The 18,706-nt window shown below is 49.5% G+C and overlaps 1 protein-coding gene across 7 annotated transcripts in view; it reads left to right on the top strand.

The window, feature by feature from the left end:
- SLC45A4 (solute carrier family 45 member 4) overlaps positions 1–18,706 on the top strand; it is a 148,484-nt gene that overhangs the window by 112,217 nt on the left and 17,561 nt on the right. For all 7 annotated transcript variants that reach the window (XM_079984282.1, XM_079984285.1, XM_079984281.1 and 4 more), the window contains one exon: positions 13,861–14,049. In XM_079984282.1, coding sequence (XP_079840408.1) covers positions 13,861–14,049 — 189 coding nt within the window. The remainder of the gene's footprint in view (positions 1–13,860; positions 14,050–18,706) is intronic.

The following is an 18,706-nucleotide window of genomic DNA, read 5'->3' as shown; positions in this document are numbered from 1 at the left end:
TTTCAAATGCACGGCCTTTTTGTTTTTTAGTGAATTGAGATGAGCTTATCGCAAGGCCAGAGGTTGGGAATCGCAGAGGGAGGAGAGGGGGCCGTTGCACTCATTGCTCTGCTTGTGGCCTTCACATGAACATCTGGTTGGCCACTTGTGAGAACGGAGTGCTGGCTAAGTTTGGCCTCTGTCCTGATCACAGCAACCAGGTTCTTACGATTGTAATTCGCATGCAACAAAATTCAGATTCCGTGGACTCAAAAAGCAGTACTGCGGCGAACCTCTCTGAAACGAAACAGGGTTACCTACCTTCCTTCCTTCCTTCCTTCCTTCCTTCCTTCCTTCCTTCCTTCCTTCCTTTTTTAAAAGCAGATTTATACTTGTTTTCTGTCAAAGAATCATAGAATTGGAAGGGACCCCAAAGGCCATCTCCAACCCTCTGCAATGCAAGAATCTTCTGCTCATCATGGGACTAAGACCCACGACCCTGAGATTAAGAATCTCATGCTCCATTAACTGAGCTGTCGTTTGTGGTCGGTTGTGCACCTACAAGCCACAAAGTGAGGTGAACACCCAGTGCAGATGCCTCCTCAGTTTCATCTCACTGGCTGCCACCGAAATTCTTCTTTTCCCCCCAGCAAGTCACAAGCCCTGGGAACTTGCTTTTTAAAAGAAAAGCGGCTGTTGGATTCCGCTCTTGGGCAGTGTTGCTGGTGACATGCATGCCCTGCTCCTCTGCTGCCTTTTTGCCATGTACGTTCTGCCCCGACGGCTTTTTGTTGCACAGCCAATAAAATGTGACAACGTTTGATGAATACAGCAGCATAACACTAACTTAGCTCTTGCTCAGTGTAGCACAGAAGGATGGCAGGGAACGCAGTGACAGGGTAGGATTCAGTGAAGAATGAGCAGATGGGATAATTGGCAGCAGGAAAGAGGGCTCTCAATTACCTCCACTGGCCTGTTGACCCCTTTCAATGGGGCCCAATTGCTCCCTCGTCAGACTCCTCTTGGTTCTGTTGCATCAGTAATTCTGCAAGCATTTGATCTGGTCAAAGGCAAAACAGCTTAACCAAGGAGGGATGCTACTTGCTCAAGTACATAAATTACTTGCAAACCAGTGGTGCTTCAGTACTAGGAGCCTCACTTCAATTTATTCAAGGCCATTTACTTCAAAGGGAGGACGTTTCATGCTTGCTCTGATCTCGCGGAACAGCTTCGTCCAAATAAAATGTTTGGGGAATGCCAAAAAGCAGGCAGCGTCCTCTTTGTGTTCTGCAGAAATACTTGTTTCCTGCTTTTAAAAGCACATTGTTTTGGTCTTAGATCTCCCTACGCCAAAGACTTAAAGCTCTCTCTTTTTTTGTTTGTCCAGTAAAATATTTCAATTGTTCCTTCATTGACAGAATCATAGATCTGTAGAGTTGGAAAGGCAATGCAGGAATCGCAACTTACTCTGAATGTGTGCTATTGATAAACAACGGCACAGGGTTTCTTCCAGAGAATCATGGAACTGTGCTGCTGAGAATTGTAGTTCTGTGAGGGATGAACTATAGCTGCCAGGACTTTTAAATGCATGGTGTAGATAGGACCTTAGTTTTTTCTGCCTCCTGGGAGATACTTTTTAAATAAAAACTACTATTCCCATACACCCTAACGGGAAGCAGTGCATTAAGAATGAGGCCTTTAATTCTTTTCTTGACAATAGAGAGCCACTCCCTGCTTCTGATCTCCAACCTTGCACTTCAAAATCAGTAGGGCTGCTTGAGGGGGCGTTGACTGCTGGACGCCAAACTCAATACAAGCTGTGTTCTGGATATGGCTTGTATTGTTAGAATTTCAAAACCGGGAGAGTTTGGTTTCTGTCCTCTTGTGGTTCCAAAATTGGAGCCCCATCTACACTTCAGCTGCTTCTCCGCAATCTCCTGAAAAGTAAAAGGTGGGCGGATCTCATTCTAGAGGTACCGCTTATGCTTCTGTAATGGCACAGGTTTGTGTGTGAGTAACTCAGGATGTGGGTGCACAGACTTCATTCCTTCCCGAAAACTGCTCCCCAAAGAACCGCTTCTGTGGACACAACCTTGATAACTAGATAAAAAATGGCCAGCGTTGGCAGTCTCCAAGGCACCTGGCATATAAGGAGGTGTCCTTGTTTCCATGTAGCCGATATGAAACATGAAAAGACAGAAATCTCACACACGTTGCATCATCAAGCAAACCCAAGTGAACAGCAGGTGGCAGTTTCCACTGCCAAGCCTGTTCGGAGCAGTAGTCATTCGCCCGAATGGTCACGCAGGGTGTGTTCCCGTTGCTGGGTCACCCTCCAGATATAAAAGATACGCCCTGAGCCAACTCTGCAATTAACCTGTGCAATTGAAACACTCCCCTTGCCAGAGCTGAGCAGCTTTCCACGAGAAGAGGGCGCAGTCGGACGATAAGGAGATCGCTTCCTTTGATTAGGATCTCGGTGGACAGGAGCCAAACCACCTTTCCTCCTCCCCTGCTCGTGAGCATCGTGTCAGTTTGTGTGCCTGTGGAATTGAGCATGTGCAGATTTCGTTCCTCTTGTACGTGCTCGCACAAGGACAGTGGGAATATAGGGCAAGTAGCCCATGTCCCTTGAGACCCTGCAAAGTGTTGGTGCTGACCTTTAAAGCCCTAAAAGACCTCGGCCCAGTATACCTGAAGGAGCATCTCCACCCCCATTGTTCAGCCTGGACACCGAGGTCCAGCACTGCAGGCCTTCTGGCAGTTCCCTCCCTGTGAGAAGTGAGGTTGCAGGGAACCAGGCAGAGGGCCTTCTTGGTGATGGTGCCTGCCCTGTGGAACGCCCTCCCATCAGATGTCAAATAAATAAACAACTATCTGACTTTTAGAAAACATCTGAAGGCAGCCCTTTTTAGGGAACTTTTTAATGTCTGATATTTTATTGTGTTTTTAATATTCTGTTTGAAGCCGCCCAGAGTGGCTGGGGAAACCCAGCCAGGTGGGCAGGGTATAAATAATAAATTATTATTATTATTATTATTATTATTATTATTATTATTATTATTATGCTTGTGTTCGTGTGTGAGCAGATTCTCCCAGGGGAGCGGATTTGCTTCCGCCAACCACCTCTGCCTTTCAAAATTGCGGGCTGTGGTGTGGGTGTTACTCCCTATTACAGAGGCAGGGATTATCTTGACCCACGAATGCCGTTTTTGATAGCAGGCCCGTGTCTGCTGCAATCAATCATAGCAAGCTGACTTGCTCTGAGTCACGCCTTGCATCTGTTTGGCACGGTATTGTCTACAGTCAGTGCTTCTCAAACCTGAGTCTCCAGCTGTTTTTGGAACACAACTCCCATCATCCCTAGCTAGCAGGACCAGTGGTCAGGGCTGATGGGAGTTGTAGTCCAAAAACAGCTGGAAACCCAAGTTTGAGAAACGTTCTGCACTATCTAGGATTATGGGCATGGGGGACACTGTCAGCCCCAGCTGGAGATACTAGGGATTGAACCTCTTACTCTCTGCATGCTGAGCAGGCACTCTACCAACTGAGCTACAGGCTTCTTCTCCAAGCCAGAGCCAGGATAGCTCCGTTGGTAGAGCAATGAGACTCTTAATCTCAAGGTCATGGGTTTGAGTCCTACCTTGGGCAACAAATTCCTGCGTTTCAGGGGGTTGGGCTAGATGACCCACATCGTCCCTTCCAACTCTACAGTTCTATGACCCCTATTTTTTTTTTGCCACCGGAATAATTTGGGTGCTGTCAGGGACTCAGCGGGAGCGCAGGGAGGAGAGGAGATGGAGAGCGAGGGGCAGCAATCCGAGGGCAGCGTAGGAGAAGATGACAGCAGCCCGATAGATTCCATGAGCCTCTCCAGCGAATCGGAAGATTCACAGAAGGGGGCGCCGATGGGCAGGGCAAGGGGCGACCCAAGGGGGACACCCCAGAAGCAAGGGGCCAGTGGGGACTCCCAGAGCAGCAGTTGGAAATCAGGACCAGCTTCCCCACCAGAGCGTAGTGGGGGGGAGGAGTCCCAGGTGTCAGAGCCCACATATGCACCACCAGCGAGAGAAGATGAGTCAGGGTTGGCCACGCCTCCATCGGAGAGCGAGGGAACGGTCAAGAGGAAAGTTGCAGGCTGGGCGCGCGCACCAAGTTCAAATGTACAGGCGAGCGGCACAGAAGGTAGCCCGGATAGGGAACCAGGTCCTAAAGCCCGCCGGAAGGAGGGGGAAGAATCATCAGGGTCAGCGTCAGAGGAGTCCAGGAAGGATGAAACCCTAGCGGGCAGGAGGGCCCAGAGGAGAAAGGAACTTAGGAAGAGGTGGAGCAAAGCGAGAGTCTTAAACTGGTGTGGAAGGGGCGGAGACTCAGACGGGACTTCGCCGGTCTAAGGTCGAGACGTAGAGCTGCGCGCTGCGGCTTTAAAATGGAAACTGAACCTCAATAAAGACTTTTGTACATAACTACAGCCTAGCGTTGGTCCTCTGTGAGCTGGGACCTGGAGGCAGCTCTGACAGGTGCCTTTCTCCATCTTATCACTGTCTTTGTAGGAGCAGAGGAGCAGAGTAACTGAAAAATGCATTTTTCTGGCCCAGCTCCTCCTCCTCAGGCCAAGCTTTGTCTGCCAGACTCTTGGACACGCGACAGACTTCGCAAATGCTGCTTCCTGGGTGAGAACACCCAAGAGGAGGGGTGGGTCCTCAGCAGGTCAGTTGGAAATTGTAGAGTTGGAAAGGGGCCTGAGGATCATCTAGTCCAACCCCCTGTAATGCAGGATGAGACCCTACCTGCCCACAGACTGTCTCGCCAGAGTGGTGCATGCTCTGGTTATCTCCCGCTTGGACTACTGCAATGCGCTCTACGTGGGGCTACCTTTGAAGGTGACTCGGAAACTGCAATTAATCCAGAATGCGGGAGCTACACTGGTGACTGGGGGCGGCCGCCGAGACCACATAACACCAGCCTTGAAAGACCTACATTGGCTCCCAGTACGTTTCTGAGCACAATTCAAAGTATTGGTGCTGACCTTTAAAGCCCTAAATGGCCTTGGTCCAGTATATCTGAAGGAGTGTCTCCACCCCCATCATTCTGCCTGGACACTGAGGTCCAGCGCCGAGGGCCTTCTGGCAGTTCCCTCATTGCGAGAAGCCCAGTTATAGGGAACCAGGTAGAGGGCCTTCTCGGTAGTGGCACCCGCCCTGTGGAACGCCCTCCCACCAGATGTCAAAGAGAACAACTACTCCCTGACATTTAGAAGACATCTGAAGACAGCTCTGTTTAGGGAAGCTTTTAATGTTCGATGTATTACGGTATTTTAATATTTTGTTGGAAGCCGCCCAGAGTGGCTGGGGAAGCCCAGCCAGATGTGCAGGGTATAAATAGTAAGTTGTTGTTGTTGTTGTTATATGCAGCTGTCCCATGCGGGTATCGAACCTGCAACCTGGGCGTTATCAGCATCATGCTCTGACCAACTGAGCTACCCAGGAGAAGGAGCTTCCTTGTGATAGCTGAAAACTTTGGCCTTAAAAGTTGGACTCTCTGCAGTCCTTTTTCTCCATCCAAGATGGTTCTCATGCAAGATCCCTGTCCCTGCAAACCTTATCACGAAAGGAATATTGAATGTGCCGTGTGACCGAGACTCGTGCTAGCAATTTCCTGTGAACAGCCAACTCCTCAGGTCCCACTATTGTTGCCCAGTCAGTCGTTGGGGCTTTTTTTGTGTGCTATGTGTCTGGAGGCGGGGGGGGGGGGGGAGAGAGAGAGAACAAACAAAACTTATTTACTGTAGGCCCCGTGTCCTGTTTGTTTGTAGCTGGCTGGGAAATGCCATTTTTCCAGAGTCTCAGCAGGAGCAGCGGCCACAAACAAACGAAATTGTTTTCTATTGATTTGTGTGGGCACGTCACAGCTTTGTGCAAAAGGCAGGTTGTTCTTTTTTTAAAAAAAAAGTTACAATCAACTTTGCTTATCAGGAGTGCTTTTGGGTGACCTGTTTTCCCAGACTGTTTTGCAGCACTTCCTCAATAACTTCCAGGAGAGGTGTATTATTCCCACCCGCTCCGGAGGTCAACAGAAACAAATGGGGGGGGGGGGGAGATAAGCATTACTCAGCCTAGTCCCTGATAATGAGCGCTGCCAAATCATTTCGTTCTCTTTTCCAGTTATCCCATTGGAATAAACATGGCAGAAGAGAGCTGCTGGGATGCAGTTCTTTGAGTTATAGAATCACAGAATTGTTGGAAAGGGACCCTGAGGGTTATCTACTCCAACCCCCAGCAACGCAGGGATATTTTGCCCAGTGTGGGGCTGGAACCCACAGCCCTGAGATTGAGTCTCATGCTCTACCGTCTGAGCCATCAAGGGCCTGTAGGTTGTTTTCGTAGGAGTGTGTTTGCCAATCCCACCCTCCCCAGCTTCCCATCATGTCCACTGAGCATGCTCAGTCCTCACGGGGCTGTTTTAGGTGGGCTCCCATTTTACAGCCCCCCTCCCCAAGTTATTTTATACTTCTGTGAAAATTTGCAGGTTCCCCCCTGCAAACTGGCTGATGCCTCCCCACTCTGCGGGCACAGTGCCATTCTCGCTGCCTTGTTGGCATCCGTCTGTCTTGAGAGACAATGGAGTGCGCCTCCGGGGGTGAAGTCAAACCGCTGCATTAGCTGCGCCAAACTGACCTCCTCAGGTCGCAAACCTGGGCAGTGTGGATGGAGGTCTTGGGCTGTGTTACAGAAATTACCAGGGGGGGGGGGGAGGAGCACATCTTTAAAGTTAAATGTTACAAATATCATGCCTGAATGTATCCTTTCAACTTGACAGCTCAGGGAAGTTACCTAGCTTTAAAAATAATATAAAATCAACTCCTTTGCCAGTTTCCTCCATTCCAAAGCTATTTTCCCCTTGAAGGGGACTCCAGGAAGTTCCCAGAGGTGACAATTGCTTGCCCATCCTCGGGGTTCAAAATTCCTCTTTGAACCTGTTGCGCAATAAGCTTTGGTCTACAGCTATTTGCTCCGGTTGGTGGCTGGACTCCTTCCTTTATTCCGCAGGGACCCATGGGCTCTGCCTGACGAGCTGGTTGACTGAGCAGCCTCACACCTAGATTTTTCTGTAACAGGCTGCCCAGAGGACAAGACCCCCCTCTTGGCCTTGCTGTTGTGGCCCAAAGGAAAGCAGAGAAATACGTTTGGCACCAGCTTGACTGCAGGGTTTGTGTACAAGGTGTCATTCAACTGTCTTGGGGACTCTGCTCCAGATCTGTTCAGGGTTTAGTCCTTAGCCTTTTCTACTCCTAAAGATGTCCCGGGAGGCAGCAGAAGTTTAGGATCAGAGTTTTCTTTCTCCTAGATAGGCCACCTTCCCAGGTCGATGAGCCCCATCCGTCCTTCCCTTCCCTCTACATCACATGCAGAAACCACTTTCTTGAGCATGGGGGCCCAGTATTGGCCTCTTCCCCTCAGTCTGCTGGAGCCAGTCTTTGCATGCAGAGGAAGTGCCTAACACACAGAGGGTTTGAGACCTAGTGACTACCCTCACCTGGTTTAGCCAGCCAGTCGAAGCTGTTCCTGGGGTGTGGCGGCTGTCACATGCTGGCATCTTCTAGGAGCCACAGGTGAGAGGTGAGTGCAGGGTGGGGTCCAAAGGTGCACAAACTACCCCAGAAGGAGCACCGTATGTTCCCCATTAGAGGTGCTACCCCCTCCCCTAACACCCCATACTCTTGCTGTATAAAAGGTAAAGAGACCCCCTGATCATTAGGTCCAGTCATGGCCGACTCTGGGGTTGCGGCGCTCATCTCACTTTATTGGCCGAGGGAGCCGGCGTACAGCTTCCGGGTCATGTGGCCAGCATGACTAAGCCACTTCTGGCGAACCAGAGCAGCACACGGAAATGCCGTTTACCTTCCCGCCGGAGCGGTACCTATTTATCTCCTTGCACTTTGACGTGCTTTCGAACTGCTAGGTTGGCAGGAGCAGGGACTGAGCAATGGGAGCTCACCCTGTCACGGGGATTTGAACCGCCGACCTTCTGATCGGAAAGTCCTAGGCTCTGTGGTTTAACCCACAGCGCCACCCGTGTGCCACCTCTTGCTGTATAAGCACAAGCAATGAGTGTACTTATACAAGGGGGATCTGCAACAGAATGTTGGCGCATGGGGCGCTCGTGTTTACTGTTCCAGTGTGTCAACCGTACTTTCCTTCCTACCCCCAAATAGGGAGAGTGGTCATTTCATGAGGGCGGCCAAAGTCCAGGGTGTTCCCAGATAGCACTTTGAGAAGGAGCACGACTTCTTTTCCTGCTGTGTTGATCATCATTTCTTTGAAGCTGAGAGCTTGAAGGGTAGAGGTTGGTTGGGCTCCTCGGGATTTCATCGAGGCCTTCCGGGGTCGCACCGCAAATCCTCTGTGAGCGTAGCCTGACTTGCGAAGATCCGTATGTAACCCCTCAAGCCTTCAGGCGGGTTTAAGGCGCCAAGAGGCATGGCAAGCCCAAGTAACTCCTTGCCAAGACGCCTGATTTTAAATCACTGCTAGTAACACAGTGTGGGCGACGGGAAAACATGGTGTCCCCAGCTCTCCTTTGGCTTACGACTCTTCAAAGCCCTGCAGCGCTCGGTCTCCAAAACAAGAGCGTATTCCTATCAGCAGCTGAAAGAACATTTAGAGTGGGTTTTAATTTTGTGCTTGGTCAGCTCGGATCAGATTAAGAGCCGCTCTACAAGCTAAGGGTGCGTTGAGTCCCTTTCTCTTAGTTGTCAGTGGCGAATTCAGAGACAGAGCCCTCCTTTATGCTGCTGTACCTGGATCTAAATTCCTGGCTGTGTTTTGTTCCATGTCAGATCAGGCGATAGCGTCAGAAACAAGCAGCGTTTTCACAATGCTTAGCTCCTGAAATCCTCCTTCTCTCTCTCTCTCTCTCCCCCCCCCCTTTCTTTTTGCTGTGCTACTTGACTGAGATCTGAGTTGTACTTACAATGTACTAAAAAGGCTCCCCAAATCGGTTTTGTTTTCACTGCCTACGGGTTTGTTACGCTTGTATTTTTGTCTCTGGCGCATTGCATGCCTTTCCTGGATTTAGACTTTGAAATTTATGCCCACACGGGAGTTCCTTGCCCCTAGCCCAGATGTATTGCACTCAGCTGGTCTTGTGGGGTGCCACCAGCATTAATTCCTAAACAGCCCCCTAATAGGTTGTGGTGAATTAATAGAAGGCTGCTTTGTGGCTAGAGCACACCTGTCCCATCCCCTGGGGACATGGTATCAGCATCCGCTGAATTAATGTCCTTAGCCATGTACCACTCATTTTCTATTCAGCCCCTGCTGGCAGCAAGGAAGTCTGCCATAGCTCTCTGCATCAGATGTGGTTAGATCACTTGGTCACTCCCATACAGGGGTGCAGCAGCAGTGCCCTCCCTCGGAGGAAGCTGCCTGTTGCATCTCTGTAGGAGTCCCTGCTCCAGTCAAGGGACTTCCTTAGCTCTTGCAGAAAGAAACACAGTTGATTGAGTCCTCAATCTTGCACTGTTTTGGGTGGTGGAAAGAAACCATGTTCCAACTTTAATAAAGGGTAAAAAAAGAATGTGCCTCGTCTATCAGGAGTGTGGGAAACCACTGTACAAACTTGCCTGTTTTTGATAGTATAGTTAATATAGTTTGATAGTATAGTTAATTTTGTCATCAGTGTTGACACTAAAGCCATAGGGGAGCCAGAACTGTTTCTGTGTTCACTTTGGGATTCTGTAACTAGTATGAATTAAACAAAGCAGGCAGTGTGTATCCAGTTTTGAATTTGGGAAGAATTGTTTGTTTTAAACTGAGCCTGGGGTGGTAGAAGGGACGCGGGTGGCAATGTGGTCTAAACCACAGAGCCTAGGGCTTGCCGATCCGAAGGTTGGCGGTTCGAATCCCCGAGACGGGGTGAGCTCCCATTATTTGGTCCCAGCTCCTGCCCACCTAGCAGTTCGAAAGCACGTCAGAGTGCAAGTAGATAAATAGGTACCACTCCTGCGGGAAGGTAAACGGCATTTCCATGCACTGCTCTGGTTCGCCAGAAGCGGCTTAGTCATGCTGGCCACATGACCTGGAAGCTGTCTGCGGACAAATGCCAGCTCCCTCGGCCAATAAAGCGAGATGAGCGCCGCAACCCCAGAGTCAGCCATGACTGGACCTAATGGTCAAGGGCACCTTTAGGGTGGTGGAAAGAAAGGAGTTAACTGGAAACCAAGATATAATGGGTGGTTTCTAGATTGTGGAAAGGTGTGTTGGACTTCTTGAGGGGTGGGTGTTGGGAGAGAGAATACTTGTGGGAGCCCATGAAATGGACAAACTGGGATTGCTGCCTCTCTCATAACCGCTGCCTCAAAGACAACAGACGAGTCTCATTGCTTCCAATACGCCTGTGAGCTTTCCCTCTGGTGGCATCTAGAATCTTGCTCTTCCTTTTATACAGAAACCCACAGTGCTCGGCGGGTACAGGGAACCTTTGACTTTCCGGGTGCTGCTGAACTACAACTCCCATCAGCTGCAGTTATGACGGCCCGTTGTCAGGGTTGATGGGAGGTGCAGTTTCGCAAACACCTCGGGGCAACAGGTCTCCCTATACATAATACTCAGACCCATGCATTCACTGCTAAATTCTATGCTGTATTGCACAACTGCAGCCATAATAAGTATTTCAGTGAAAGCGTCGGACGGGTTTCTGCAGGTGGGTGCCTTTCCCTTGTTTATACGCCACACAGTGAACGTCCAGCAACCTTAAAAAAATATTGTGTACTAGTCAGGTTTGTCCTTTCTTTCCTTCTGCCAGCTACAGTTTTGACAGGCTGATTAAAACAGGCTGTACCAATTTAGGAATGCAGACGTCAACAAGCCTGTTTGAAGGGGAGGTTTTCCAGTCAGCAAACAGCATAGCTGGTGAAATTGCTGTTGGCAGAAAACAGCTCACCCAAAATATCTTTTTCTTTTTAATCCATCCCTCGTTGCCCCTTGTCTTGTTTCTATCCTCTCAGGTTGTAAATGCAAATTAAGATTAATCTTGTGATTATGATTATTATTGATGCAGAAGCTCACACTACCATGCTGGAATTTGCAGCTTGCGAAGGCGAGATACAAATTTCACGAGTTAAATAAACCTAAATGCCGCCACCTTGTTTTGCTTGGCCTTGGCTTTCGGCGTCAAAATCTCAGCTACATCTTTTAAAAACAAGTTTCCACTCCTTATATTTAGGTTGAACATTAATTGGATTGTTTTAAAGGTAACCTTAGATGCATGTTAAATGTTTCTGTTCAAACGCTACAGGGGTTTTTGGAAAGCCCCGCGTATAACCTCACAAAGCAAGTCTGCAGGAAGATTAAGATCTGTCCGTGCTTTAAATAACAGCCCTTTTAGTCTCGCCTAAACAGCCGCTTCATCTTCTCAGAACACGGATTGCGTAATCCCAATGGCAAATACAGAGTACTAACATTAAATGCATGTTGATCGTGTTTGCAAGGTCAAATCCTAGGCACAGCCCGGCCATGTGTCTTTGGAAAGCGGATGTTTTTTACCGCAGTGGGGTTTTAAAGATTGGCCTTGGTTGCCCAGTTGCTAATTGGGACCTCTCAGATGATTATTTGAAGTGGCGAATAAAAACATGGTTGTATATTTGGGGAAGAGATCGCCTTTTTTAAAGCAGCCTCTTCTGTCACGTTATTCTGACACTGGCACCATCTACAGGCTCCAAGTTAGCATTACACGTACTAAATAATCTCTTCAATATACAGTGTTATCTTTTCCCAGATACTCAAAAGGTGGCATTTCACAGCCAGTAAAACAGCAAACCCAGCATATAAATGTCTATTCGTTGGGCTTCATAAACGGCAGAGGAATCCACCGTCTTGTTGCTCTCTCCCTACTTAATGGAATAGTGAAAAATTAACAAGGGGCTGTTCCGCTCAGGTTTCGGCTTTCTTTGGCAGACAGTTAAAGCACACAGGTAGGGCTGTGGGTTAAACCACAGAGCCTAGGACTCGCCGATCAGAAGGTCGGCGGTTCGAATCCCCGCGACGGGGTGAGCTCCCGTTGCTCGGTCCCTGCTCCTGCCAACCTAGCAGTTCGAAAGCACATCAAAGTGCAAGTACATAGATAGGTACCACTCCGGCGGGAAGGTAAACGGTGTTTCCATGCGCTGCTCTGGTTCGCCAGAAGCGGCTTAGTCATGCTGACCACATGACCCAGAAGCTGAATGCTGGCTCCCTCGGCCAATAAAGTGAGATGAGCGCCGCAACCCCAGAGTCAGTCACGACTGGACCTAATGGTCAGGGGTCCCTTTACCTTTAAGATATGCTGTATTTGCAAATATGCAAGGAGAGTGTGAGTGGAGGCAAGCAGGTAGAAAACGCACTACCCCACATCCATAGAAACATAGGAAGGGGCCTTATCCTTGGTCCATCTAGCTCCACTCTACACTGAGTGGCAGCTGTTTTTCTGGGGTTTCAAGTAAGAGTCTGGTCCCAGGTCTACCTGTGGATACTGAGGGTTGAACCTGGAAGCTTCTACCTGCAAGTCAAATGCTCTACTGGCGCTCCGCCTCTTTAGGGAGAAGATTTAACAACACTGGGTGAACTACTTAGAGTAAGAGTAATAAAAAGAAATCGTTATTTAGGGGAATTGAATTTAATTCTAAATTATATTCCGGATACACGGGAGATTTCAAGGGGTCAAAAAAAAATGGATGTACCGCGCTATATTAGAAGCAAAAAAAAAAACTTGTTTTGATGAATGGGAAGAGCCGCAGAAAGATTCCATTGATCACATGGATTGATAATATGGGCAGATTAGCTGCATGTGAATGAATTGCATGTCGATGCAAATTAAGAATGGATAAATATTAAGAAATCTGGAATGACTATTTACGCGATAAGGCAGGTAGTGGGGGGAGGAGAGAGAGGTGGGAAAATATTATTAAAAGGGTGCAGTCATAGGTATATCAGTGTATTTAAATCTGAATTGTCAAATTGTGTTATTGTTATTATGGCTTTTGTTGTTGTGTCTTTTGCAGTTGTTTGTATCGAAAAAATGATTAAATAATTATTATTTTTTTAAGTGTTGAAAACATTTGGAAGAACTTTCCAAGAGTAAGAGCTGTTTGACATTGGGACAGACTCCCACGAGAGCTGGTGGACTCTCCTCCCTGGGAGGTTTTTAAGCAGACGTTGGGTGGCCATCTCTCAGGGATGCTTTAGCTGAGGTTCCTGCACCGCAGGGGGTTGGACTAGATGACCCTTGGTGTCCCTAGCAACGCTAAGATACTGCAATTCTGTGATTCTAACTCTACATTGGCGGCACTCACACGATGCTGTTAACCTCTTAGAACTCCTGATCCCTCAAAGATTATTTCTTTCCAAAACTTCCCCATCCTTAGCTGTTGCATTCCCTTGTTCCACTAAAGTTTAGTTATATTTATTTAGCACGGATTTCCACATTTGATCCGTACGTTTACATCCTTATTTCCAAGTGGGGTCAGGGGTGGGCTTTAGTCAGTGAAAACAAGCAAGACGTAAAGTATGGTTTCATATCCTGGCTTGTTCACTACTTACAAACTGCAGTTCCCTGAGGTTGGATGCAACGGGGAACTGTGGTTTGTTTAAAAGCAGAAGCGGGTGCTTGTCATCTCCTTCTCGTGGACCCAAAAGGAGAGTGCAAGCCCAAGGGTCATTCAGCCATAATCTTGTAACAGGAAACCATGGTCTCCTGTTGCATCTGAACCAGGCCAGCGTTTGCTTGGTTGACTGCATTTCTTAAACCTACAACAGCATTGGCTAGCCTGGGGGTCCTGTGTTGAGTTGAAGATGTTTGCTTTCCAAAATGTAACCAATAACCCTCTTGAATTCTGTCTTTTAGGTCTTCCTGAACAGTACTACAGCCTCACTTGGTTCCTCAGCCCAATCCTGGGCTTAATCTTCACTCCTCTAATAGGTTCAGCTAGTGACCGCTGTACTCTCAGCTGGGGCCGCCGGCGGCCTTTTATCCTTGCCCTCTGCATTGGTGTTCTCTTTGGAGTTGCCCTTTTCCTGAACGGCTCCATTATAGGTAAGGTAAATCAGGGGATATTCTTGGGTCACTGTGCTGTCTGCTCAAACAAGCAGCAAAGGACCGCACTCCGCAGCCAGCTAAAAAAGCATTAATTGCGGGGATGCTGTGGGATTTTGCTACCGAGCACCTGAATTCTGTGACTGGAACAAGCTGCAGAAAGTAAAGTTGTCTTAATTTGCTTGGGTGGTATCCAGCATTAGTCCTACTTACTGAGGCTTGTTTCAGTGCCTTGGCCTCTGTTTCTTCTCATCAAAAGCGACTGCCGGGCTTATCGTGATGGCTTGCGGTGGCTGTATTTGCAAGCTCACCTTCCCACCAATTCAGTGGTTACCAGCAAAGTCCTAGCAGGTCTGAAACGACTGCAGCTCTTGGCATGGGAAAACTGTAGGAACCTGTTCACAGGGAAATGTTTCCTGTTGTGCTCTGATTTCCCTTTAATGCATATCTGGCAAACATATCCTGTTTCCAGCATTATTTGAAAAGGGGGGGGGGAGAGAAGGACAAAAAGATCGTTTCGCTTTTTCTTGTTCTGTTCTTAGGCTGAGGGGGGGAGAGAGGGGGGAGAACACTGCAAGATCTAAAAATTGTTTATCAAATGACTAAAAGGGGGAAGAATAACTCTTTCCTTCATCCCCGTCGGCGCTGTTAGAGCAACACTCTGGGGAAACAATAGAAGCTGGGAATTCACCTTCTTTGGGGATTCAGCCTGAGGCGAACTCCGTTGGCAACTCTTCACGTTTGCTGGGTGGTGCAGTGGTTAGGAGCGCAGGGCTAGGACCTGAGAGGAGTTGTTGTTTAGTCGTTTAGTCGTGTCTGACTCTTCGTGACCCCATAGATCAAAGCACACCAGGCACTCCTGTCTTCCACTGCCTCCCGCAGTTTGGTCAAACTCATGCTGGTAGCTTCGAGAACACTGTCCAACCATCTCATCCTCTGTCGTCCCCTTCTCCTTGTGCCCTCCATCTTTCCCAACATCAGGGTCTTTTCCAGGGAGTCTTCTCTTCTCATGAGGTGGCCAAAGTATTGGAGCCTCAGCTTCAGGATCTGTCCTTCCAGGGAGCACTCAGGGCTGATTTCCTTCAGAATGGACATGTTTGATCTTCTCAAATCCCCATTCAGCCATGAAGCTCACTGGCTGCGCTTGAGCCAGTCACACACTCTAAGCCTAAATAATTAGTAGTAGTAGTATACCACCCTTCATTTGTAGATCTCAGGGTGGTTCGCAGGATAATAATGCAAGATAAAAACACAAATAACACAATAAAAACAATAACTAAACAAAACAGTACACACACACACCCCAGCTTGTTGTGAGGATAAAAGGGGGAGGCGGAAAACCCTGTACTGGTGCTCCTTGGAGGAAAAGCAGAATATAAGAAGGCTGATCGCCGAAGAATTGATGCTTTTGAATTCTGGTGCTGGAGGAGACTCTTGAGAGTTCCATGGACTGCAAGAAGATCAAACCTCTCCATTCTGGAGGAAATCGGCCCTGAGTGCTCACTGGAAGGACAGACCCTGAAGCTGAGGCTCCAATACTTTGGCCACCTCAGGAAAAGAGAAGACTGCCTGGAAAGGACCCTGATGTTGGGAAAGATGGAGGGCACAAGGAGAAGGGGGCGACAGAGGACGAGATGGTGGGACAGTGTTCTCGAAGCTACCAGCATGAGTTTGACCAAACTGCGGGAGGCAGTGGAAGACAGGAGTGCCTGGTGTGCTCCGGTCCATGGGGTCACGAAGAGTCGGACACAACTAAACGACTAAACAACAACAACAATAAAAAAATGGAAAACAATTAGTTTCCCCCGCTTCTGTGCCATTCTCATCCCGAGGACAGGAGCAGCATCGAGTGTTCACACTTTGTAAAATAGGCTCCCAAAGCTTATGGAAAAGGAGTGTGTTGGAACTTACGAAGCTGTCCTCTGCAGGGAAAGGCTGTCTCTGCACTTATCTAGGGTCTTTCCCAGCCCTGCCCGGAGATGTCAGGTATTGCACCTCGCAGCTTCTGAATCCAGAGCTCACAGCCTCTCTCCCCTGCTTGACTTGAAGCACTTCCTCCCACTCTGAACTTAGAAAGCCTGCAAGCTCTGATCTCTCTGAGGTGGTTCAGCCCATGAACATTCGATCTGCCCCACTAGAACATTCAGGGCTTTGCCTGCAATTGAGCACAAGCAACACGTGTGTTTTAAAAGCCCCCCTTCGCCCCCCAGCAAATGCTTCAAATCTTGGCAGCTTTGGGTTTTTTTAAAAGAGTACATTCCTCACTGGTGTGTGGCTGTAGCCAAGCACATTTCATTACTTCCTCCTTTTTCTGTTTGGGGTTTTTTTTTCCCACACACCTCCCGCATGTTGCGTAATAAAATTTTCGAACACCACCTTAACCTGGGCTGACCTTCTCGGCCAACTTTTGTATGACAAGGGAAGAAGCAGGTAACCAAGAGCTCCCAAGGCAATATAAAAATGTACTCGTCAGAAACACATCGTGTCAGTCATTATTATTATTATTATTATTATTATTATTTGTCAGAGCCACCCTGGGTCCCAGCTCACAAGAGACCAAAGTCCAGTCCAAGTTATATATAAAAGGTTTTATTGAAGATCATTGTCGTCATTACATCCAAACTCCGTGGCTCCACATCTGTTACCCTTAGATGTTAGAAGTCCCCTCTGAGTCCGTCCCTCCCCTGCACCAATTTAAGAGGCTTGTGCTGCTCCACCTTTTCCTCTCCTTCCTTTTCCGCAGGGTCTTCCTGCCCCCCTGTGTTCCCTCTTTCCGGGACTCCCCAGAGGCTGAGTCTTCTCCTGCCTGCTGCCCCCTCCTTCGTGCTTTAGCACCAGGCTCCTCCCCAGAGCTCTCCCCACTTCCGCGCGCCTCCACATTTGAACTTGGCGCGCGTACGTTGCTCCTGACCTTCCTTTCAACAGCCACACTGCTCCCGGTACTGCTTTCCGCCCCTTCCGGTAGGACGTCTTGCCCCGATCTCCTTCCCCCCTCTGCTCCTTGTTCTGTTCCTCCCGACACACTGGTAACTCCACCCTCTTCACTCCGTTCCGGTGGAGAAGCAGGTCTCGATCTCCAACTCCCACTGGCGGTTCCCCCTACGTTTCCCTGCTCCTGACTGCTTCCCCCTTGGGCTCCCCTTGGCTTGACCAGGGGGGCTCCCTTTTGGGAATCCTCCGATTCACTGGACGGACTCATGGACCATCTCGGGTCATTGTCGTCCTCTTCCTCGTCAGGCTGGAATCCTTCTCCCTCACTCTCGGTCTCCTCCCTCCTCTGCGCCTCTCTCCCTGAACCCCTGACATCCATCCCCCCCTCGAAGCCCCCCCTTCCCCCCTCCCCCCCATCGGGTGCGGGTTGTGGGAACTGCAGCTCCTCGGAGGTAGATGCAGGATACAGTTCGGCTACGTCCATGACCTCTGCTGGCAGCTCGGTGTACGTGTGTTCGAATTCGGGTTCTTCACCCAAAATGTTCGCAGTTCCCTCTTCCATTGCTACTTCGTCTGGTGCTGCCGGCCAAGGCCCCTTCAGCCATTTCTTGCGCCAGGCTTCCTCTGGTTGCTCATCCCACCAATAAGAGGGCTCTGTGTCCACCCCCGAACACGATCCCCTGGGCGAGTTTGAGTTCGGCGTTCTTTCCTCGGCTGAAGAAAAGCCGTGGAAAGTGCTGCCTGAACATGTGGGGGTAAAGAGCCAGTCATCGAAGTACTCGGCTGGCATGGGTTTATGTGGGAAAAGGGCATGGAACTCGTCCTTTAAAAGAGGTTCGTCTAAAGCGTAGTCCGGCACCCACCCACTGGCACTGACTGGTGCACCCTCTCTGACTAGAAAGTATTCTATTCCCTCTTCCCCCCATCTCGAGTCCAGGATCTCTGTGACCTCGTTGAGTGGTTCGACCCTAGGCGATCCCTCCCTCCTAGGTGACTCTGTGCGTGGCTGCGGTACTGTTTCAGACTCCTGAAACCTGTGCGGGGCCTTGTAGAGAGTGAGCACCGACCTATGAAAAACCGGGTGGACTCTGGAACCTTCGGGGAGGGCCAGTCGAAAAGCCACGGGGTTGATCTTAGCCTCCACCTGGTATGGTCCTAGCTGCCTGTGCCCTAGCTTCTTCTTGGCCAACGACTTGGTTGGCATCGCCTGGGCCGCTAACCACACCCAGTCCCCCACCTGGATGTCCTCTCCCACTCTTCTGCCTTTGTCTGCCTGCACCTTATATGCTTGTTTGGCTAGCTCCAAATGTCTCCGCAGCTCCCCGTGCACCTCTTGTAGTTCTGCAGCGAACTGGTCGGCCTCTTGCGGCTCCCCCTCTCTTGGTGCTACGAACCCCGGGAAGGTCCTGGGATGACGTCCATTGTTCGCGAAGAACGGCGTCACCCCCGTCGACGCATGCTTCGTGTTGTTGTAGGCAAACTCCGCCATCGGTAGGTAGTCCACCCAAGCTGTGGGTCGCTGATTTGCATAACATCTCAGGTACTGCTGCATGATCGCGTTGACCCTCTCGGCCTGGCCGTTGGTTTGTGGATGTCTTGCCGACGCTAGGTTGATCTTGACGCGCAGGATACCTAGGAGCTTCTGCCAAAAATTGGAAATAAACTGGCGCCCCCTGTCGGACAGGATGGCCCGCGGCAGCCCATGCGCCCGGAACACGTGGTCGAT

Source organism: Podarcis cretensis (genome assembly GCF_951804945.1).
Source record: "Podarcis cretensis genome assembly, chromosome: 7".
In the NCBI taxonomy this organism is placed as follows: Eukaryota; Metazoa; Chordata; class Lepidosauria; order Squamata; family Lacertidae; genus Podarcis; species Podarcis cretensis.
Note: the sequence above shows the minus strand (reverse complement) of the source record. Positions and strands in the feature narration are given on the sequence as shown.